General features: G+C 42.4%; 2 protein-coding genes across 2 annotated transcripts in view; one reads left to right on the forward strand and one right to left on the reverse strand.

The window, feature by feature from the left end:
- Window positions 1-913, forward strand: part of zfpm2a (zinc finger protein, FOG family member 2a) — a 114069-nt gene extending 113156 nt beyond the window's left edge. Inside the window, exons 9-10 of the mRNA XM_041943194.1 lie at window positions 41-424; window positions 485-913. Of these exons, the coding sequence (XP_041799128.1) occupies window positions 41-424; window positions 485-886 (786 nt within the window). The 3' untranslated portion in view covers window positions 887-913. The remainder of the gene's footprint in view (window positions 1-40; window positions 425-484) is intronic.
- Window positions 914-1128: 215 nt separating this feature from the next.
- On the reverse strand, window positions 1129-24338 carry si:dkey-122a22.2. Its single transcript, XM_041943150.1, has 11 exons — window positions 24201-24338; window positions 23416-23578; window positions 23210-23281; window positions 23002-23078; window positions 22293-22393; window positions 19710-19826; window positions 17943-18017; window positions 5849-5987; window positions 3148-3230; window positions 2928-3024; window positions 1129-2804 (listed from the first exon to the last, which is right to left on the reverse strand). The coding sequence occupies exons 1-11, from the start codon at window positions 24258-24260 to the stop codon at window positions 2637-2639; spliced, it is 1152 nt and encodes a 383-aa protein (XP_041799084.1). The 5' UTR covers window positions 24261-24338; the 3' UTR covers window positions 1129-2636.
- Between the last annotated feature and the right edge of the window lie 488 nt (window positions 24339-24826).

Genomic DNA, 24826 nt, shown 5'->3' on the forward strand with positions numbered 1-24826 from the left:
CGCCGCTGCTGCTGCCGCTCAACAACAGCCGCAACAGCAGCAACAACACAATGAGACTGGCAGCCTGGAGTCGACCATGTTCCCAGATGTGAAGAATGAAGGCAATAACAACCCCGATGACGTTTACGATAAGAGCCCAGGCAAATGTGAGAAGAATGGCAATGGAAAGGTGATGGTGCAGAATGGAGGCATGTTCCCCCCTCACCTGGGACCTGTGCCGGGACTCAAGGCGTTTGCTGAGCCCCAACTCATCCCATCAAAAGATGAGAACAAGAATATGTTTCTGCCCCACTGCCTTTATCCCGGAGCAATAAAGAAGGTCAAAGGTCCTGAGCAAATATCGCCGTATTTTGGGATAAAGCCAACCGATTATGTGACTGGGGGAGCAATGATGCAGGGTGAGGCCAGCGAACAGGAGCAGAGCGTTAATGGGGGAGGAGGAGGCACAGCAGCAGGAGGAGAGACAGGAACAACCAGAGAGCAGGCCCAGCAGCCTGCCGCCAATGGCTGCCCCCACCCTGGAAAGGAGTCCCTTCCCCTTCTGCCCAAAAACCGGGGCATGGTCATCGTCAACGGGGGGCACAAGCCAGAGGAGCGTTCGGGCACAGCTCCGCCACAGCAGGAGAACCAGCCCCAGCCAGACGGCCAACCTCCCAATCCCTCTCCTACGTGGGCCACCGAGAACCAGGCCGACTCCAACGAGAACATGTCGCCTTCCTCCAAGTCTCCAAGCGAGGAGGCAGCACCCACAGCCAACAAAGGCGTGAACGGCTCTGGAAGTGGCAAGTACTGCCGCCTCTGTGATATCCAGTTCAACAACCTGTCAAACTTTATTACCCATAAGAAGTTTTACTGTTCATCACATGCTGCAGAGCATGTAAAATAAGTTGAGAAGAGCAAGGCATGCTCTTCTTCTCCCTCCCACACCTTTTCTCCCCCAACTTTTACCCCTTTTTTCTCCTTTGATTTGGTACACTGTTGTGTCTGGAATAGTGCATCACGCAGTGCTAAATGCTGCTTGTGGACAATCAAGAGAAGCTTCTTCTTTCATCGTTTTAAGACTTAAAAATGCAAAACCATTGGTTAAAAAAGAAAAAGAAAAGAAAAATGAATCAAGAATAATATTGGTGCCACTTTCACATTAATTTATTTTACAATCAGTATTAATAGGAGTAGTGATCTTAATTTAAATTCAAAATGAAATTTATATCAGAGTTGTTTGTAATGTTATTGTATAGTCATTCTTGTGTAGCACACATATTGTTTACACTGTAATGTAGGCTCAATGAAACAATAGACAATACAAAAATGAGATGCATTTTAGACACAAAAATAGCTACTGAGGCACTTGTGTATTCTTATTTGCTGTACCAGTTTCTGTATATGGCCAAAATGTCACTTGCAGATTGCTACTAATGACTTGTTTGCCTTAAAGATCACCATTTGGGGTGATAACCAGGCACAACCCTGCATCTCACATTTTGGCATATACACATGGCTTTGCATACATATGTGGCTGTTTGTCCCTGTCTCTTTTCTTCAACTCAGATGTGGATGTTTTCATGAGGATGGCAGCATTCTTGTATAGTACTCGTATTTCTGTTTGATGATACACTTTGGTCTCCCTTTTTGAAATTTGCTCTCAATGCAATACTTTGTAAATTAGGGAACATTACTGAAAGCAGTATTATGAAATGGGGACTGTGCATATAATTATTTGTAACCCCATAGGGGAAAAAAAAGAAGTTGTACAAGAATTAAGTTTATTGCTGATGAACAAGATGGGTGGGAGGTCAGTGGGGATACTGATGTAAAATGATCATTCCAATGTCCTGATTATGGGAGAAAATGTTTCTTAAAACGTTGTTGCTATGCATGTATATGGATGGAATTAAATTCCAGATCTGTTGGAAATTTTTATTTTGATGTGGTGTCATAATTAAACTTAAATCCTCAGGATAAACCAACGCTGTCTGGTCTTTCTTTCACAGTGCTGTATACCCATCACAAGAGTTCGTGCATTTACAAAAATGGAAAATAAGCTTAGCAGGCCAGACTGATCTGTTTGCAAATGATAAAAAATATAATCAACCAAAGTCCAAAAATAGAGGTCTACATCTGGTTGTGATGTAACTCAATTATATGCAAGTAACAAATGACTGAAGCTGATGCAACAGAGACAGAGGACCACAATGTGCTGTTGCCTGTGGCTATTACATGGCAGAATATTAAGACAGAACTGAAGGAGATAAAAAGTATCAGGTTGAGCAATGACGTGTGTGGCCTTTACTTTGATAAGGAGTAACGTATTAATTTTTTGGGACTGGCCAATCAGGTAAAGAGACTGAAATAACAACTTGAAAGATAAGATTTTGTGAATCTAAGACCGCAAATATTTCATCACGCCGAACACCCTCCAGATATTTTCAATTAAAAAGCCTCCAATGAAGCAGAGCTGTGCAAAAATATGTTCAAAAATTGACTTCTTGATGAACCTCACCAAACATGTAGACAATCTCTACAGATTGCTGCAGGGAGGCGGTGAGGAGATAACCTGAATATTTTAATGAATATTTAAAACATATTCAACGATTACTCTGTCCATGTGTGGGGTACTGTTACACGTTGGCCATGGGTCACTCGCTCTGCTGTTTGGTTTGTCGTTGGTTGACTAGCTTCCTCAGGTGCTGGCTGATGGCAGATGGCTTCTTGTAGATCATTCGCCTGTCTGCTCCTTTTATGTGAATGTGATTGGCTGATGGGTAGGACTCCTCCAGAAACTTCTTTTGAAGCTTGGCTACCATCTGGTGCAGGAAAAAGATGATTTACTATGGGTTTTACACAACTGTTACTACAGTATTGTTCTGTCACTGTGCTAGTGTTCATAATGCATCATGGAGTTGTGCAGCTACAGGAAACACTCTCACCTGGTTTAGGTGTTCTGGTATTTGCTGGTCAAAGGAATCCCCGGTGATCACACTCACAGACATCCTGCTGGAGAGGGGCTTAAACTTTGTGACGCCCCTTTAAAAAAATGACAAAAATGCAATAACTCACTCTGTGTCATGTTTCATTCTCATATCAAACATGCAAAAAGAAGATGCATCCAGAAAACAATGAAAAAGGCTTTCTAGGTGTTTGTCATACCTTACTTGAGCTGCACTTTCATTCAAAAAGTAATGCTCATCCACAGCACTGCTCTGGTGGGCAGGGTTACTCAGGAGGTATTTCTAAAGGAGACAGAGAAGGAGAAAAGAAATCAGTCACAACCTCGAAAATGCATGAATGATTGCTTATTTTTTATTTAACTGTAACACACCTGAAGACACAAAATACACTACTCACATCACCTTCAACAACAACAAAAAAACAAAAAGAAAGCAAGGCACTACACAGTGCTGTGTGCATGTGTCAAATACATATGTGATATCAGATACAAACTTAGCAGCGATGGTGAGCATTTAACAAAAACTGAGCTATGTCGAACATCTGGTATGTAAACACGTGCTGCAATCTACACTCAGCTGTCATATCGAACAGACTGGGACGTTCAGCAGACGTTTTCATGAAAAGCTTAACTCAAATACTATATCATAAAAAGGTAGAAGAAAAGGTAGAAAATGAAATGCATTTCATTCTCAAGCTCATCCAGATCACACAGGTGACCCCTGTCGTCTGGACGGATGTCAAATCTTAACAGAGCACAAACAGACCTCTGCCGTTCCAATAACAGATTTGTTTCTTAAGACTATTGGCAGACGTGTTAAAGACCTATCCCACAGTCGCAGCATGTCACCCTTAACCCCTCATCACCACATCCCAACAGTGTTTGGGGCCATTTTATGAACACCCTAAAAACTCTGTTTTGTACTTTATCTCTTGTTGTTTGCCTACGCACTTTTATGGTATTTGTTTTTACTCAAACGGGGGAGTGGTTGTTCTCACAACAGCAATGTATGCCGACTCTCATGTATGGCTGCAAACAGGAGGAGGGCTGGGCAACCAATTCTGCTTTCCTTAACAACCGGAAATAAATAGAAAATAAATAGGAACTACCAAGAGACAGCTCCATTGACAGGATTCATACATGTTTAACAGATTTTCTACTGCATACTGGGGAGACAGACTAGTATTTTCTCAGTATTGAGGGGCGGGGATACAGCCAATGCATGGTTACGCCCATGGTCCCGCTCATTCAATGAAGCAGCTCCAGACAGAATACTGATACGTTAACGTTGTAGATCTCAGTCTGAGTACTCTGATCCTCCAGCTCAGGGTGGGGCGGAAGTTCCCCAAGCCCCTGGAAAAGATGTGAATTCCCAAACTGAGCAGAACTCCCCTTTAACTGTCTCCATCGCCCACATGTGATGAGACCAGATAGCTTTAGTGCTGTTAACATAGCAGCAAACAATTCGGCCCCGGTTCAATTAAGCAGTGGTTACAGAACATGCCCTTGAGAAATGGACTGCATGCTCTATTGAGTCCAGCAAGCTTGTGAGTGTGTGTGCATGTTATAACCTTCGCTTGCCTGTCTACAAAACCTTTCTCTGTCCTTGGAGAATTCAAGCACAGTGATGTCCTTATCTCCTTGGCAACAACCGTAATACTTGAAAAGCTGAAATAGGTCCCTCATCACTACTGCCATCAAATTGTGGGTGGCTGGCAGCAGAGAACAAGAAGCCTTAACGAAGTGTTCGCATTCATCCCAGAGCAGGAGTCATCGCATCATACAGACAGCTGCAGAATAAAATGAATGCTGAACTGATGTTAGAGATGTCACTAAGTGTTCACAGAGGGCCAGTAAAGTGGAAGTTGTTTCCCCCGAAGAAAGAATTTCAAGTAAGACTATGGTTTAAATGCAATAAACAGCTACAAAATTAGCTTTCCCACAATAATCTCTCTTTCTCTATGTCCCAAACGCACCCAGCATGAGTGTTTGTTTCCCTGCTATAATAAGATGTCAGTCTACAGAGAGCATTATCCCATGTTGCCAAAGACATTGGTTGCTGTTCATCACCAGAATCCATTACTCCTCCTCCTCCTCTGCATTAGATGTTTTCCATATCAAGTAAAAAATGACTACAGGACTTCATGACAGGCAGTGTCACCACTGTGTATGTGTGTGTGTGTTTTTAAAGAGATCCATAGCAGATCTGAGTACGGACAAGTGCAAAATAAAAAGCCTCCCCCGTAGAAGAACTTCATCTGCAACGCACAGCAAAAAGCTTGTAGCTTATATTAACAGCCTTTTCCACACAAACTGGATGACCTGTCAAAAGGCTGAATTTACAATACAGCAGGCATCAGGAGATACATTGCAATTGCAGCATCACGTCAGCTCCAGGACAGGGTTCAGTTTTCATTTATTCCAAAGTGACGTCGGGTGTCATATCACGCCAAATTCACAGTCTGACAATATGAAGACAAAACGCTCCTGTAATCATCATCCACTCGTATCTCTGCTGAGGAGGAGACGCGATTATTCTCACACTAGCACCATCCTGTGGCTGTACAGGAAAGATGGGAGGAGTGCATTTAAAATGCCTAAAACACACAATTTTTGCCTCTGTGGTTCTGATCAGGTTTACTGAAGCCCAGAAAGAGCGGAGGCACGGTCTTGTCTTCAGTCTATATAAACCTCAACGCCTACGGTATGATGGCCCCTTTCCACCCTGAAGGCTTCTTCTATTTATCCCTTCATGACCTCTAAATGGCTGCTGACCTCCTGTGTCACCTTCAGCATGAACCAATGCTAACCGTTTTTTGTCTTTGGGGCACACAGCATCGTTGTTTGTTTGTGTGTGTGTGTGTGTGTGTGTGTGTGTGTGTGTGTGTGCATTAGCCTCACCTGCCGCTGGATGACCTCCTCTGAGACATTTTCGCCTTTAATCGTCGGCTCCATCACCCCGAGGATTGTCAGCATGCGGCTCAGTCCTGTAGCTGCGGAAAACTGCCTGGCTTGCAGTGAAGTCAGCAGCTTACCGTACCTGAACAAACACACACACACAGCTTTTTACTTAAAAGCAAACAATTACCTATTTAGACATCCAGAAGACATGGTGTAACCACTAATAAGTTAGCATTAATTAAAGCACTGAATTAAAGTCCCACTCTGCTCAACCAACTCCTGAAGGAGAATATTTTGCTCTTTAGCTTGCTGAAGTCGATGGCTACACTAAGTTTGTCTGTTGCACAGAGCAGATTTCAGTCTGTCTGAGCTTTTGCACTGAAAACAGCCACCCGCTATTGTTGGAAGCAAAGTTGTAGAGAGTTTGTGAGCCGTAAATCTGAAACAATGTGTTAAAAGACATTAAAAGGTGCCAAAGAGCAAAGGGAGACTGCAGAATTGGGCATTTTCTATAGCTTCATCACTACCAGCGACCCCTTTCAAATCACACCGGCCCATTAAAGTGCAACCATCAGGTCTCTTTCACTGGTTTTCCAATAGTTAAATGAATCTTTAAACGAGGCAGCTATAAATGATCGTAAGTCTTTATGTGTGCTGCTCAACAACACGCTAAAGGGCTAATAATGGAGCCACCATAACAACAAGGGTTATGATCACAATAACTCAAGCAAAGTCATACATAATATTTGCCTTCCTCCGTTCTTTTTCAACCCAAAGTTTCTCTTCGAAAACATTTGCCTGGGGAATGAGAAATGCGCTTTTTTTTTGGCAGATGAGAGAAGAAGAGCTGTGGGATTTTGTAACTCAGGAGGCCCAATCGGTCTCGGCTCACTGGTGCTCTGAATTGGCTGGTCTCAGCCTGTGGAGCCCAATCAATAGGGCCGTGCGCCTGCTGCCGCCATCGCCGCGCCGCACAGCCGGCTCTAACACGCAGCCAGCAGCAGCACCAGGAAACACTCGTCCCTGTCTTAGTCTTAGTCCTGATCTCGGCCAGAGGTATAGCCCTGTGCCCCCTACGGTTCATCTTAATTCAACTATTGATTAATTTGTTGATTATTTTAACAATTCACTGATTAATCCTTCAGTCTACAAAACGACAGAAATGAGTGAAAAATGCCAATATTAATTTTTCAGAGACCAAGGTGATGTCTTCAAATTGTCCAATTCCATCCAAAACCCTCAACTGATTGATTGCTCCATTGATGCTAATCAGCCTGCTGGTCCATCTGTCCAGGAGTCAAACTGTGGACGTTGCAGTTATGTGGTATGTGCCTTAGCCATTAGGCAATGGTTTGTGTGTTTAGTGCTAATTAGCAAGTGTTAGCATAGTAATATGCTTAAACTACCAAACTGAACATTAAAACATCACCTGCTAAACCTCAGCATGATAGCATTGTCATTGAGAGCTTGCTGATGTTAGCATTCAGCAGCTGACCGGCGTGCTAGCATGGCTCTAGACAGCTGTCACTTGACAAATGTCTTCAACAACTGATCTGTCGTCAATATAACTGACTAATCATTTCCACACTAAATCTCACAAACACTTGAGTTGCAACAAGATCTTTGGGTGCAGCACAAGCCAGCGGCGCATGTTGGAGTACGCTGCATTCGACTGCACAACAGGCAGGCTTCAGCGCTGCTTCACTGCCATTTTCCCGATCATATCCAACCTACATCATAAAAATGCACTTCTCATGCGTAAAATAACCCATTTCACCTGTTGTTGATATGACACGCTGCTATCCAAAGAACTGTAGCTTCAAATATCAAGCTCTGCTCCGGCAAAGCATGCCAGCACTTATTGGTCAGATAGCGGCGATACAAACCGCGGAGAATGGCGCTTTAACTGCTACAAATGGCCGTGTGAGGATGACATATCTGCCATATTCAAGGCGAGAAAAGACAGGTCCTGCAGGTCAATGACAGATGCAGGCAGAGGGAGGAAAAGAAACAAGTCGGCTGCTCTAATTTTCAGCCTTCAGTAGACAGAAAAAACTTTTCAAATCAGACCTCCGGAGAGTGACACTTTGACATTTTCATCTTCCTTGCCACAGTTTTCCCCCCGAAGTCATTCTGGCACCACAATTTAGAACTGACTCTTCGACCTGGCTCTTAAGGGACTTCTCAGTCGCTGCACATTTTCCACCTGTCACCCTTTTCTTACCCCTTGATTCCAAAAATAAAGGGGGAAAAAAAATCCCCTCTGCCTATCAGCCCCCTAGTTTGAATCTGGTCAAATCGTTCCTGGGTCTGGCATTGAACATTATTTCAAGGATTCTCCAGCCACCTGTCCTATTCGCTCCTCTTTTTTCCATTTTTAATTCTGCCCCGGAGTGAGGATTATGTGAAGCAAGGCATGCGTGTCAAAGGGAAATTTAGTGGGTAAAGACAGCCAAGATTGGCGGGATGAATTAAACAGATAACGGGAGGAGACGAAGAGGGGGAACCATGTAGAGCAAAACGCCTCACCGATGTTGGTCATTTCAGAGGGGCTCTTTTTTTTTTCCTCCCCACAGGAGCGAGGAGGCAATATCTAAATTAATAAAGTGATGAAATGAGTTTGTGCCGTGGACTTTCTGCTGTTTGACTTTCCCATCTGGATTAGTGCAGGCTGAATGGACGCTCTGTTACTTTTGTTACAACTGCGCAATTCACTGTCGGAATTTGGCCCTGTAGTGATAAGGCTCCCCTCCTCCTCCTCCTCATTACCATCTCATTTCATATGCAGGGCCTCTGTTACCTGAGAGCCTGCTCACACGCAAAACACGAACTATTACACGAGCTTCTGCCAACTATTACAATGAGCAGAGAACATTTAAACACCGACTATTACATGAGGCTCAACTAACTATTACGCCAAAGGAACATTTTTTTAAAAAACGGGATCCTGCAAAGAGTCTATTACAGAAAGGAGGGCGCATGGACGTGGACAGGTGCATGATGAGGCTTCTAAGTCTCACGCAGGAGAACAATTTGACCATATTTTGAAGAATTCTAATCTTCAGAGACTCGTTAGAGTCAAGAATCATCACAGCAAAACGTGCAGCTATAGTTGGACACAGACGGAACATGAAACCTCACGCGACTGGAAATCTGCAGTCATGTTTATACTTGTAGTGCATAAATGGCTTCACACGGCAAAAATATCTTCTATCGCCGTCTTAAGGTAGCAAAACACAGTGTTAAAAACATACGGAATTACTCATGACAACAACATATCAGTGACCTTTCTGAAGTGACTCGAACAACCAATTAACACCACCCAAACATGGCGCTCCATGCCTGGAGTACTAACTACGCCTGAGGGCAGTGTTAAAGAGTGACTGAGCGAGTTTATTGATGATGATACAGATATTCATCGTGTTGGTTTGGTGCTAGTGGGATGTGGATGTGCAGTCACCTGCATCCGTGCTATTTTTCTATCAAATAAATCTTGGACTTTATTGTGTTATGATTGCCAGATTTGGTATTTGTACGTGATCTGATGTTCTTGTAATATCAGCTAAACCAAACTACTAACAACACATTAATGCATTAGAGTCACTGTAGAGAGCCAAAGTGAAACAGGAACTTCCAGGTTCTACTAACTACTACTACTACTACTAACTATGCTAGAAACTAAAATCCCAGTCTCAGAACAGGCTGTGTGGGAGAAATAATCTAATATCTTCCTTGTTTCATATTTATGCCTTTAAGAAACAGAATTTCCCAGAAGCAACATTTGTGGGCTAAACGTCACAGCTTGAGTCCACGAGGGAGTCGAGGGGTCGCAGTTGGCGCAGACGTGTCTGTAATGACAGCAGGACAGAGAGGACTGAATGCTGTAGACGTTTCGAGCCAGCAGAGATTACAGCTAGTTGAAAGAAAGACCGTCGAGGAGAGAGTTGGTGGGTTTTATGGATGCGGAAGAAACTAAGTTATGATGAAGTAAGTAGCAGAAGTGCTTGCAGTGCTTTTTCGTGGGAGCTTTTTCTGTGCCCACACAGTAATTGTTGTTTAACTTTGTTGAAATCACAAAGGTTTCAGTTTCTTAGAGCTGCTGCTGTGAGGGATGCTTATTCTTAGAATATGGAGAGTGAACCTCAGGGGCACACTTAATTTTTCCAGACAGGCTGATGAAAGAAATGCTGAACAAGAGATTGCATTGAGTGACAGAAGCTGGCGGAACAGCCCGGACGTGAAGTCATGACTTCAGCTCTCTGTTAGGCCTTTTCAATACAGCAACATAACAGCTTAACACAACTTGAAACTGTGAGAACACGTAAGGTCTAGACTCGAGGTGCCAGGGTCATGTTTATTACGCCGCCAAGTGATCTGCAAATCAACAGCAGCCTGCACTGAATATAAACAATTTCTTTTTACACTGACACACTTTTTAAAAAAGTCAGTCTGTCACAAATATATACACTGGTGTAGTTTTCAGTTTTCCACAAACAGAGAAAGTTTTTAAATCAGACCTCAGGAGAGGGAAAGTTTCATCATTCTTGCCACAGTTTTTTCTGCAGGCTCTATCTGTCACATGGCGAGACAAACTGTTGCAGCGCGGATAAAACTTCACATTTTCACCTGACCTTTATGAAACAGACGCAGCCAGCCAATTAACAGCACCCTTAGGCCCGCACCAGAGTTATTATATGAAGTATCGCGCTCCTGTATTGTGCAGTGTGAGGCACCACACTGTTCACGCACATGCAGCTTATTATTAACGTGCTTTGGGAGGCGGACACAGCTGTATGGTATCACGTTCAGCTCATTTCAAACAAATATGAGCCGCTCAAGAATGAAAAGCAAAGCAAATGAGTGCATGTACATCCTGTAAACCCTGTGCTCAGATTGTTAACAGCGCGTCTTTACATACCTTGAATATTTTAGTCTTTTTTTTAGGTTTGATTTTTATACTCTATTTTTGCAGCTTTGTGGTTGTACCACCCCAGTTCCCCCATAGGGGATCATTAATTGCTTCATACTGCATGCCAACAAGGGGCAGAAAAATGGTTTTTGGAGGCTAAGCAAAGCAAAAGAATGAACCACTGCTGTTCCTTGATACAGCAAATGCATTCTGGCTCCATTCTGTTTCATTATCTCACTGGGATCCGATATAAACAATGCTGATTATGCTTTTGTGAATACTCAGGGATGTATTCTAACTACAATAATTATTGCACATTCCATTTTAGCACCATATCTGCTGTATTCCTAGCTGGATAATCCAACCTAAGTGCCATTTTGTTTCACTTCATTCGTTCACTATTTGAATCGCTGAACAAATCTGAGAAGTGGGAACTCAAAGGTCTGGAACCAGGCTGCTTTATTAGACTTTAGCTGTCAAACCGAGACCAATCATACTGTATATAACGTTGTAGCTTTGAGTAACAGTTTCATTTTAAATAGGGAATACGCAGAATCTCTATACTCCCCAAATATAAAACAGGTTAAATATTAGGTGTAATGCCCAGTATGAACACAAGGTGTCATTCTTGCATCACAGCCGACAGCAGGCTGATCCCAGCATCCCCCGTCTGCTCTCAGCCTGCCCGCCTACATCAATACTATAGATTACACTGGGGTAAATACACAGGGGCCGCAGCAGCCCTGCTTCATTAGTGGAACGTAACAGCAATAGTTACGCTTACAGTGGTTCTAATTACAATTAATTGGCATTCCCGGCTCATCTGGGAGTCTCTGGATGAGGGGGGAGGATCTGCGGGGGGGCAGCTGAGTCAGGAGAGGACTGAGGGAGGAGGCTGACACTATGGGAGCCATTACAGAAGAGCACTGTGAAGCATTAAGACTGGTGAGATGTGGACTCTTCTATAACTCACATGTTTTAGTCTTTCACTGAAGCTGAATTATCACTGCACAAAACATACTATAGCATCTTATATATATATTACATATATGTATATTTTCTACATTGCAATTATATTTTTATTTACACACTATATACATATAAATTGTAAATGTAAATGTAAATGTTGACAGGGATGAACTACTTGAAAGATTTACAAGTTTATTTTTATCAGTTGAAGTCAAAAGTCCCTGCTTTATGCTTTTGTCAGGTTGCACCTTCTCCTACTGCTTCATTTTATTTCCTGCTGTCCCAACTTTTTTCTGCTTCTCTCTTCCTTCATTCCGTCATCGCCCGCTCTCCCTCCCTCCCTCCATCCATCCATCGGCCCATGGCCGGGTGATTGCTGCCAATCTCAGCAGAGGATCCCTCGCGGGGTTTAGAGCAGGGCTCTGCTCCAGTGGGTTATTGAACGCGGCTCACGGTGAAAGCGAATGGGCTCTTAGGGGGAGGCTGGATATGTCATCACTGACTGCTACTGTTTACCAATGAAGGCAGAGGAGACAGGGAGCGAGAGAACAAGCAAACGCTGAGAGATTACGTAATGCCACTTATGGCGTTAAATTAACTACAGCAGCATCCGAGTGTAGAAATGTCCAAATATCACAACAATGGAAGATACAGAGAGAAGAGAAGAGAAGAGATTCTGTTATGCCTGTAAATCTATCCGCTAACAAAGTGCGGAGTGAGGAATGATAGCAACACTCTTCTTGTCCCTCATATTAAACCCTGCCTGGCTTATAAATCAAAGCAAATGCAGCGGTTGTGAGAGTGAACGGTCGTCAGTCAAAGTGACAGTCATACGCTGCCTGTCATACAGAGCAGGCTCCAGGTGAGCCGCGAAACATGTCTATCTGCCACACACTGCAGCGAGCTGTGTGTGCAACCGCTGGAGTGTGGACACGCGGTATGTATGTGGAGAAATGTTCATGTGATCATGGCCCTGCGTGTCTACGTGCAGGCCTCGCTGAACTCGTCAGTGACAGGTCGGATGATGAATGGGACAGAACGTGTCATCTTCATTTTGGGACGCATAACTCAATCAGGCCTGCAGCAACAGCGGTTGGACACTCATCACCTCACGCGCTCCCCCAGCAGCGTCATGTACAGTATGCACACAGACATAAAGAGAGGACGCATCCAATGTACTGTTATGTAGCACACATACACTTTAGCTACACACCTGAAAAACACACTAACTACAGAGCTTGTGTCTCAGCATCAAACTCAAATTGCTCAAATTATCATTAAAAAAAAAACACTGATGACTAACACTTACAAGAGCTGAGCTGCAGAGGAAAGAGGATGAGCAGACTTTCAAGTGGTGCCCCTGTGAGTACGGAGTTGCACTAAACACAGTAATGGTACATTAAAACAGAGAGTTTGCCAATCAATCAGCATTCATTAAACTGTAAGGACCATCCCATTAGACGAGAGCATTCCCCACTGTTTCTGCTCTCTGAGCAAATATATTCCCCATGGGGTAAATTAGTTTTGTACTCCACACACACACACACAGACACACACACACACACACACAAGGCTGCAGAAAGACAGGAGATACACACAGATGCACACACTTGAGTGTGTAAACGCACAGCTAAATTGCTTATTTCAAACAGAAAATGAAATTCCTTCAGCTGTGTTTATCATTGCCTTTGATGGCTTTTGCTTAATTCTGACCAGTAAGTCCGACCGGCGATGGTTACCTCGAGAGTCAGAGGTGATGCACAAAATGCTAGAAAATGAAAAAACCTGAGCCCGAGGTGATAAAGTCAAATGTCTTTTTTGTCCAACAAACAGCCCAAAAGCCAAATATACCTAGTTTACAATTAAAGACAAAAAAAAAAGAAAAAATACACATATGAAGCTGGAACTAGAGAATATGGGCACTTAGAACTATTACTCAATTATCAAAATAGTTGCTGGTTAATTCTTTGTCGATCAATTAACAGACTAATCGGCAGCTCTGGTGCAGTTTCCCATACAGGTACACACCAAGCTGATCTGTAAGTAGCCACCATTCAAGCCACGCTGGCACAATGCAAATTTCCACAGGGCAGCACACGTTAGCAGCAACTTGACACAGCTCCAACACGGCTGAAAACGCTCAGTAAACAGTAATAAGGCTCACATCTGAAAGTACAGGCGCACGGAACAAAATCACCACCACAGAGATTGAGCTAGAAGCAATAGACTGACTACTGAGGACTGACCAAAACAAAGCTTCCTCTCCAGTCACCAGCACCGACACACGAGCCAATCAGATAAGCGAAAGAAACAGCTTGGTGGAGGGCAGGTAGTCCGTCTCAGGCTGGCCCTGGTACCAAACGGGACCATAACGGCGTGGCTCAGCGCGACTATACCCTGCTGTGGGACACAGTAGAAGCGCGTGTGCTCACAGCTCTGGGATTAAAGTGGACAAAGCCAGTAAAGTGGAAACATGACTTCAGTTCCCATTAAGTGGAATCTTAAATGTCACAGCATCCAGTAATACTTTGGACTACAGTATTAGAAACTGCGGGTACAGTTTGGGAAAGACCTTTTCCTGTTTCAACAGCCTGAGCCCTGACCTCAACCCAACTCAACACCATGGGGAAGAAGTGAAACTCCCAGCAACAACAGCTGACCTCACTCATGCCCCTGAGGCTGAAGCTGAGCTGTTATTACAGCATGTTAGTGGCCACAGCTTTGGAATGAGGCATCCTTCGATCGCCTATGGGTGTATTGCTCATCTGTTTGCGTGCTTTTGGCCATGTAGTGTATGTTATATGCCAGCAATGATACAAAGCGAGCAACCACGGGGATGTACTGTACCTACATAGCAAGGAGCTATAGAGTGTAGAGAATATTCCTGTCCATATTCAAGTGGAGAGTAGCAAAGCTTCCACTGCTTGAGCTGCTGAAACAAAGACTGACAGCACCGAGCGACTCAAACCAATGGCTCTCGCCCAGAATGCAATTTGTCCAGACGTACGCTGGGGCTTCTCCTAATCTCTGATGATAGACCCGCTGCTTGATTTTTCATCAGGAAGCATTATCTATGCCCGAGAGGAAATGAGACACATGCTGCGACGTCTGCGGAGGAAAATCCCAAATAAGAGAGTTGACCCCTTACAAGAAGCGCACACGAGCAAATGCCTACACACACGCACCCGGCACGCGCACAACATTCTCAGGAGAGGGTGGCGACTCATTTTGTAGGATGTAACAGAACTAATTTTGGGAGTGAGCCTCTGTTAATGAGCAGGTCTTTGATGTGTAAATCCTCCGGTCCCAGTGCAAGGCTGATACGGTCTCCCTACAATCCTGCTCAGGTGCAGCCCTGCTCCCTTCTGCATTACTTATCTTGTGCACCAAATACTGTAAGACCTCCGACAGCTAGTAAACCCGTATCTAAGGGAGAAATACACACCTACATGCAACCTTGTTGATCAAAAAAAAAAAAAAAGAGGAAAATAAGGAAGAGGCAAGGTGATGCTGTGGAGCGTAGAGCTGTGCTGCATCTTGTGTCTTCATACTGTACATCATTCCTGTTTCTATTTTTACTCCACCTGGAAATCAGGCACAGATGATAAAAATAATTTTTGTGGCGTAAATGTAAGTCTTTGGTTTATTTCGTTCCTCCGTTGCCTCTCCACAGAATAATTGGATTGTGGCTGCACTGTCATGTAGTCAGTGAAATGAATGCATATTAATCAGTGGATAATTGGACACATACCCCTGATAAATGGTGCTGCTCCACTTTGAGTCACGTACAAATTAGGCCATTTTCAGGGATCCATTTCTTATCTGGCTTGACTCATGCTTATATAAGCTGCGGGCTAATATTGGTGGACGGAACTACAGTCGTGAGTCATGCCCAAAATGAGATTACCATACGCCTGTGATACATATCAACTCCCCGTTGGTGTTTCGAGATGACATCATGAAATATATGTGAACAGAAATGGTTTTTGAACTCTTAGAAATACTTTGCTGACATTGACAGAACTTAAGTTGAAAATATCAACTGTAATAGAAGATAATGAATATACAGTGGGGATATTTCTTTATCTCAAATAGCAGCTGATGCTATTCACCACAGCTTTAAAGAATAGAAAAATTTAACAGCAGGTATGTTACACAATCAGAGTTCGGTAGATACTTAGAAAACAAGCATCAACCAGGACTTATTCAGGTATATACAAATAAGAGACTACATCGGGAAAAAAATTATAAAAAATTATTAACCTGGAAATGATATTCTACAGGTATTTGTAAAAGCTTACAAAGATGAACCTATTAAGAAGATAATTTCAAAACTATACACAAGTCTTCAATCTCTTAACAAAGAAAATACATCTAATGTAAAATCAAGATGAAATGGTGTACTTTTGTCTCAACCATAAGACCAGATTTCAGGAAGTTTCAGACTGTACGATCAGATTGCCTATATTCTCTTAACTGGAGGTGATTACTAGGTCCACTTGTGTATGTTTTTATTTTCTCCTCGGTACTTCTGTACTCATCTATAGGTCTTCATGTTGATTGTTTGAATGTTTGTCTGCTTACATGCAAAATCAAAAACCAATAAAAAGTAAATGACAAAAAAAAAAGAAAATAAGCATCAATATCTTCAGTTTAATGATATTAATGCAAAATTATTAGAGGTTACTTGTGAGGTCAGTGTTGGTCATCTGCATATCAATGCAAATGAAAAACACTGAAAATCTTTTTTTGTTTTTGCAGATGATGAACACATTTATTTTGTTGTTGTAAAAAGATGGAACAAAGAAAAAAGAACTGAAACTGAAGCAATGCTGAAATTGACAGAGTGCCTAAAATCAATCTTTTTTGGGGAGTGATCACAGATACTGAATTCCACTCTTAATCTTAAAATCATAATCTTAATGTTGTTAATGTTCTTTCTGTTCTCATCTTTTGGATTTTGTCCTGTTGTGTCAGCGTATTGTCTTTTTGTCTTAAGAAAAAAAACCCAAAAATTTTTGAATTATGCTGGAAACCACATTAAGTCAAACTTTGACACATCATTTGCTGTGCTGAAGTGGAGGAACTGAACATGTGCAGCACACCAAGTTTTAAAAACAATTTAAAGGACAAATGTAAGAACAGAATGGCACTACTAGTTTGCACACAGTAAAGCATGCAGTGTTTTGTAAAGGGTAATACAGTGCGTTTTTTTCACTTATTTAATGCCAAATTGCTTGTGTAATGATTTATAGAAGCTAAATTTCAAATGAGAGATACGGCTGTGTTGCAACAAAAACATGGGATGTGAGCGAGAAAACCTGTTTGATCTGCTTTGTAAGTGACAAAAAAAACACACACTGCAGATGACTCCAGGGATTTGTGTATTATGGAGCCATTGCTGCTTGGCTGGCAGCTCCCACTAAAAGCTTAGCATGGTTTGCTAAATGATAGAACTGATTTGTTCTGGGTCTCTTCGGCAGTCAGATAGCTTTCAGTGACTCCACGTGACTTGCTTCACTTGTAAACAATCTGAGAAAGTGTTTGCGTTGCGTAACTGTCACTCCGACCAACATTCCTCCACTGCGCTCTCGGTTATCATTAATAACAACCCGTCCCCCCTTTATGATAATTAATGCATAATGAGATATGCGCTGTGACAATGACTACCACTTGACATACATCTCGCCTGGGGGGATTAAAGCAGTGTTATTACACCCGCTGTCACTCAGTCCCGTCCACCGCCGCAAACCCCCGATCTCCCCTCATCTGTTTCATGCTAAAGGAGCGCGATCAGCTAATGAGTTTCTTTGGCCTCCAATTAATCATGTTAATGAGCTCCACCCAGCAAAGATAATCAACTGTCCTCACCATAAAAGCCAAGGAGGGAAGAGTTTGGAGCTTGTGCCTCTGCCTCCACTCTCCTCGTTCTAATCCCTTTTTCTTCATACATTTCCCTTTTTTCTGCTCCTCTTCCCTGCCTCTCGCGTTTTATCTGCTCCTCTCTTCCCCCTCAGAGCTCCTTATCGTCCTCTTTGCTCCTTTTCCGCGCTCCTCTCAATCTTCTTTTCCATTCTGCTTTTTTTCATGTCCCTCCACAGTTTCTGCGTTCTTCAACATATCTCCATCGTCTCCTCTCTTCCCTTTCATAGCCCTTCTCCTGCTTTTTCCACAGCTCTGCCCTTCCTACGCCCCTGAAAGCTGCTGCACACTCACCAGTACTCGTTCCACTGGTCCTCCTCAAAAATGTCCTCTGGGATGGGATCAATCAGCACCAGGTCCGACACTTGCCTGAGGACACAAAGACACACACACACACACACATGAGAAGAAGAAAGACTCGTTGACGACCCCTGTCCACTTTACCCTCCCAGCCCGGGTCGTAATGAGTGTGAGATGGATGTCGTAATCCCGCCTGTCTTTCAGTAGATTCGTATGTCCTCTGTCCCCATAGACAAATGACCACACGTACACCACATCCAGGGGCAATACTCCCCTCTGGAAAGGTGTCATCCACTCACTACTTAATTTTCTCCCTTAATGGCGGCAACATCGTGCCTGATTAAACACTAAATCTTTCATCCCCGGTATGGGCTAGTTGTCACGTTAATCACTGCGTTGTCTCTGGGATGGCTGAGTTATGGGGGATGATGGAAATGGACACTGGAATATATTTTGCCAACCGCAAGTTTGGGAGGCACTGCTGCACATGCTGCAGAGCAATTTTAAGACAACATATTTTAAAATTTGACCATAGATTTGCCACACACTTAACACTTGGTTTCTTTCAGTTTCTCTTCATGGGTTTTTTTCACAATAAAATAAGATAAATATAAATAAAATGATAGCATAACCCCAACCTAATCTTTTAAATCACTTTGTTTACTCCGTCTTTGCTTTCTGTTAACTCTGCACATATTCGAGAAGTGGGCGCACACTTTGCGCGGTTGCCTTGATTGTGCCACAGTGATTCATGTGCTTCTTCATGTATGGGTAGCTTTTTAATATGTGGCTGCGTGCTGTATGCTTCTGATTTGCATGCTTTAATTAGTGCCTAATATTGTAGAGCACTGTTGCTTTGTTTTGTGCATATCTCTATTAACATGAATATTCCCATTTGATCAATATTCCTCAGTCTTCACGTGTGTTTCTGTGTTGCATGTTTTAACAGCTCTTAGCAACAGTTCAAACTGATGAGTTTTACTGACATAAATATTTACTTTTTATTATTGCTTTGCATGCTTTTGAACTATTTCAATAACCGTTTTAAGTATGATCTCATTTATAGAATAGATATAAAACAACATTTTCGGCCAACTCTGGTGCATTAACAGCAATGTTTACTCATGTGCACCATCCCTGTTGGTTTTATAAACCGATAAATAAATAAATCAAATTAAAATTTGAAACTATCTTTTGTGTTCTCTTTGTGTGCTCTGTACACCACTCACCACTTCACAAGTTTTGGACTGTTTCAGCAATTTCATTTTGCCACCTGTGAAGGATGAATTTAGAGCGACGAAGGCATTATTGTCACTTTAGTCTACTTCATTATCTAGACTCTGTTAAAATTGAAATGGTAATTTTAGTTGTGTACTTTAATAAAACTGTCCGATTCATAAGATAGAGATTAAAAAAGAACCGTCAGAATTGAAGTAGTAAGTTTTAAGTTGTAAGCTGTTTGTACATTGTATGGGTAGAGCTCCAGAGCTATGGCTCCTACATTTCTCATAACGCAACAAACAGTGTAACTTTTCATTTCATCCAACCTACCTGGTAAATCACATCTTTCAAAGTAGAAGCCAACTTTGCAATGCAGGCTTTTTATTAGAATGTTTTTGTCTTCGAGGTACACCTTCTCCCAATCAGGGTGATTTTGACTCAACAAAGCTCCTCCAGAGTCCCTGTAAGTACTGTAAGCTGACCTTCATGTGCACAAGTGGTGGAGCTATCCTTTAAATATTTCCATCATAGAATACTTACACATCATGAATGTGGCTGTAAAACCTGCCATTGAGTGCACCAAGCTCAGAGCCCACCAGGATGAAGGGCTTGGCTATCCCAGCAGCCTGCAGGAGTCGGTGCAGATCATCCACCATCCTGGAAGACAACAACGATCATCTGTCTCTGCACAAAACCAGGACATGCTGCAAACTGGGCCAGGAGGTTTATTTATTCATCGAGCTGCGACTAAGACTCCCACTATGAAAGATGAATACGACAGGCCACCATTAACCTAATTAATCTGCACGTCAACAGGTTGATGAAGAACCCACTGGAGATTCATTATGAAAAAGCAAAAATAACCTAAGAGAGGAGGAAAATAAATGTTACAAATTCTATCCTTAAATTAAGAACTGCAACAACTGAATGAAGTAAAGGTCAGCAGTATTTTTAGTTTTCCATTTAATCTCTTTCCAGACACCAAAACCAACAGCACTGCCGAAACCCAGATGCCAGCATACAGGAGGGGGCTGCTGGCTCCTTTTCCTTGCAACCCGCAGGAAAACAATCCCCAGCAAACTTATATCATCAGAGACAGCATCATCATTACATGAGATGCAGCAGCTCCTCTCTGAGAGCCATCTGCTGTCCTGGGTCTGTTGTGCTAATACATCAAACCCAAGTTGTCACACTGAAATGAAGAGTTTTCACAAGACTCCTAGGGTTAAGGTTAGGTAGTCATCAAACTTCTTGAGATATTGAATTCTGGGAAATTGATTGCTTGCATGTCAAATAGGCAGCAGGCCGCTTTCTGGGCCAGATGCCAAGGCAAACTAGACTGCTGACCGTCGGCGAACCACGTCTGCTCATCCCTTAGGCAGATTTACGGCTCAACAAGCGAGCTACGATGTCAAAGGAAGGAAGGTTACAACCCAATCCTACAGCAGTTTGAGGCAGGGCATGGCAGGGCTGGGGTGTGTTCAGCAGAGGAAGGCACAAGGTGTACATGCCCGCATCAGTTTATGCTGGCTGGAACATTAATAAGTCAAAGGCAGGCACTTCATCAAGGAAAGATTGATTCCCTGTGGATAATTACTGTAGTGTGGTAGATAATGCAAAACTGAATTTGATGTGTGCTACTGCAGCGTGTGCAGCGTAGCAGGCTTCGGTTTTAGCTTGACACAGTGTCATTTATAGAGCTGAAACATTTAGTCAATTAGGTCATTGACAGAAAATTAGCAACAATTTTCACAACCAATTATGGTTTTCTATGGTCATAGCTTCTCAAGTGTGTAGATTGGCTGCTTTGTCTCTGTGTTGCATATAAATATAAAATGGGTATATCTTTGAGTTTTAGACTGTCGGTCGGACAAAACAACCAATCGTCATCTTGTGATGGGAATTACTCACTGTTCTAATTGTAATAACAAAAACAATCAATGGATTTTTTCCATTTTAAAATAATCGTTGGTTGCAGCTCTAGTCGCTTATCAAGCAGCAAGGCAAGAGTCGCTAACATGCTGATGTTAAGCAGGTGTATGTGTATGTTCATCATCTTAGTCCAGTCTGCTAATTAGCACTAAGTACAGCTGGGGCTGCAGGGAATTTCAGTTTTGCAGATACTTAGTTATAAAGCAGAAAAATTAAACACATTAGAAATGTGATTTGATAATGGTGCGAGGGAGCGCCAAAGTCTTTGGAATTCATCCTCTGGGGACCATGAATCTATCTAGCAGAAGTTGCAATGTTTCTGAAGATAACTGACTATGCTGCTGATGGCGCTACAGGAAAAGTCAGGGGATCATCAAAGTCCACTGGCTTCATCCTGGGGGGACCATGAAGATGCAGATCCAGCTTGTGCAGATTTGCTGATTTTCTCTGTTCTACATCCTTTAAAGTAAATATCTTTGAGTTTTGAACTGACTGTTGCTGAACAAGGGCCCTGAAAACATTTCTTATGGGCTGTGAATAATTCAGATGGGCGTTTCTGCCAGTTGTCTGACATTTGTAGAGTAAATGATTAATAGATTAATTGAAAAATCATTTTCAGATGAATAAAGTAATAACATAATAACTGTTGGTTGCAGCCCTAGATAGAGCCATCCTTTGGCTTGTTGAGCTCAAATATTCACATAAAAACTGCCTTGGATGTTAAACAGGCATTAGATAGTAAATGACCTTCATCAGCAGCCTCTGTTGATGATGAGAGGGAATTTGACTCGCTGTATCTCTGTAACTGGCACACTTCCAAATCATTTTTCCTCCTATCGCCATAAGCCACAGTGACTTGAAACTGACACAGCCATTACGAAAGGCCACCAGAATGCTTCACAATCAGCACTATTAGACCCCGACTCACCTGCACCACATACCACTGTGCAACTGGCCTACATCTCATTCAAAATTTCCATAAATTAATTTTACAAACTCAGCAAAAAGAGATAAATGAGCCAGATGGCCCTTCAGGTGTTTAACTGCCCGCTCACTCATTCAGAAACCACTTCATGGCAAATAAGGACTGATCTGAAACTGTGACATTACATTTACAATGGATTCGTGTACAGCAGCATGAGAAAAAAGCATGCTCAAAATAGTAGTACTCAAAATGAGTAGTATACTAACCGTCCAGTTGTTGACATTCCCCAGACTTTCTCAGTTCCTGTGGTTTCATTCTGCATCAGCCGCTTGCTGAAGCCCAGTCCCATTCTGTCATAGGTGCAGACCTGAGCAGTGTGACAAACAGGGATGCCATGGGCTTAGAGGGATTTCTAAATAACACCATGCTCTACAGACAGACGAGATGCTCTCAATAAGGACTCAGCCCCCACCCTATCCTGTGTCTGCACTTTAAAAATGCATGATGGCTGAGTAGTGTTGAAAACTAAGATACAGATACAGGTGTTAACAGTGCACTGTATGTCTGTTTTGTCACTGCCTATGTGCTTTAGTTGTTCAGATGTATCTAGGCCCCTTCACAACAAGCCTGTGACCTCATTTGGGTCACATTTCAGACAAACAACATGGGGCAGGCTGTCAGCCCCGACTTTCTGCTGTACCGAGTCCTTGTTGAGCAGAGAGGACGTGGCAGAGCCACTGCAAGGACTGTCCCTACATGCCCCTGACAACAAACAACATGGCTGCATTAGCACGAGCTGATTCTAGAGCAAGTTTACCACAGTGGATTTCTGTGGTCAAGTCAGCTGATTCACCCTCAGTGAATCTTATGAGTGTGTCAGTTCAGACAAGCCTACTTGTTTTGTAACAGCAATAAAAATGAAAATACTGGATAAACTAGTGAATACAATCCACAGAAATTGTGTCATTTCCTCACCTTTGTTAGTGTGGCCACACTTCCTTGGACATGCAACCAAACATCTGAGGACATTCCAGTTGGTGCATCCAGTATGACTACAGAAAAACAAGGGTAGCAAGGGCTCAGTTAAAAGACACAAACAAGCCACACATGCAAGGAGCCATGCACGAGAAAATTTTCAGCACTTGCATGGCAGATCATGAAATATCTTCACAGGATTTATTACCAACTGGTTTTCCATGTCCTTTGCACAAAAGATGCATCTTTTGACCCAAACCGACATCAACAATCTGGCCATCTGGATGCAAGAAGGAAAGGAATAGAGAGAACGATTAGGCTTGACAGACAGATAATATATTTAAAAACTGTTGCAGGTTAATATAAAATTAAACTAAAAGGAGCAATGACTGCGTTGGTCTGAGATAAGAGAACCTTTAGGTAAGAGCATCTGTCCTTCTCTCTGCAGCGATGCATAGTTGAGGAACGGAGGGATGATGATGATTAAAAGTAAACACTTTCCAATGTTAATGAGCACAGAGCCAAAAGACACTCTGCCTCCAGCTTCAGCTGGGCTGTGCGGCCTTTGATCCGGATCCTAGTTAATGTAGAGAAGACAATGCAACGGTAACTCTCACATTAACTTCAGACTTCGAAAAAGCATGTACATTTTATCTACATACTTTACATATTGATATATAAAAAAATTCATAGACAGTAAATTTGTGATACCACTATAGCAATCTGATCGTTATCAAAACCCCAAAAGCTAACTGGGGGTTTAACTATTAGTATTTTAGTAGAAGATTTGCAAGAAATGTGCTGGCAAATACTGTTCTTTTACAGTCCTGAGCACATGCCGAATAAAAGAGCTGTTGCGAATGACTTGTTATAAAAATAAATTGGGAATAAATTAGAGTAAGCAAGCTATAAATAACTAGAGACGTGTTAAAATTGTTGTTTTTAAAAGGGGACTTGGCTCTTCTTCTCTCTGGATACTTTCGGCTACTGTGTCTCCACTTAATGTTAGAAGTGTAACATTAGTTAATCTAGGAGGGGGGAAACGTCAGTAGCTGACAAACTATGACAGCTTTTGACTTGACTGAACAAACACTGGCCAGCAGTTTAGCGTTAACTAAAGTCAGTCAGCTAATGTTAGCTAACAGTGAACTGCGTGTATAGTGGCTACTAGAAGCTAGCTGTTGTTAACGTTGCATTACCTTTCTATCAGCATTGACGGGTTCATTGTTTGATGCTTGAGCTTCGGTTCTTCGACGCATTTTTTAATGAAGCGTTGCATCTACATGCATAAATTGTACAGAATGAATGAAAACTGGCAACTTCCTGGTGTAGCTACAGAAGCCGACAAGAGACAGATTTTCTGTTGCGCGTTGCAGGATTTGTGGCTTCCCACCACATACACATTGTATTGTGTGAGTAATTTATCCTTTCAGTTTAATGAATCACAATAAGATGAATCACCGAACAGCTCACTGTTTAATTAGTGTCTGCCACTACCATCTTAATACATTTCACCGTCAAAACGAAATAAATAAATGTATCAAATAATACGTTTTAAACATAAATTGTTTTGTCCATGTTGTAAACGACTGCATATTCATTATCACTAATAATATTGCTACTTACTTACTTACTACGCTTATTAATGTTTTTCTGTTAGTTTGTTTTGATTTGCATTGTATCGACAGAATCTCTCTTTCTCTGTCTTCCTGTCAGTCGTATGCAGTATTATAGTAGTACAACTACAGGGCTGCAGGGGTCGCTGTATCCCGTAAGCCTGTTCCATATTTTGCATCCTAATGTATTGCACTCACAGGCAAAGGCA

The sequence above is a fragment of the Chelmon rostratus genome, chromosome 8, assembly GCF_017976325.1.
Source record: "Chelmon rostratus isolate fCheRos1 chromosome 8, fCheRos1.pri, whole genome shotgun sequence".
Classification (NCBI taxonomy): domain Eukaryota; kingdom Metazoa; phylum Chordata; class Actinopteri; order Chaetodontiformes; family Chaetodontidae; genus Chelmon; species Chelmon rostratus.

Excerpts from the sequence above, each read along its gene's own strand:
- si:dkey-122a22.2 (XM_041943150.1), bottom strand. The coding sequence starts at position 24,260 with ATGCGTCGAAGAACCGAAGCTCAAGCATCAAACAATGAACCCGTCAAT. Across the intron at positions 23,579-24,200 it reads CCGTCAATGCTGATAGAAAG|GATCCGGATCAAAGGCCGCA; the intron begins GTAATGCAACGT and ends TACATTAACTAG. Across the intron at positions 19,827-22,292 it reads GGAATGTCAACAACTGGACG|GATGGTGGATGATCTGCACC; the intron begins GTTAGTATACTA and ends GTTGTCTTCCAG.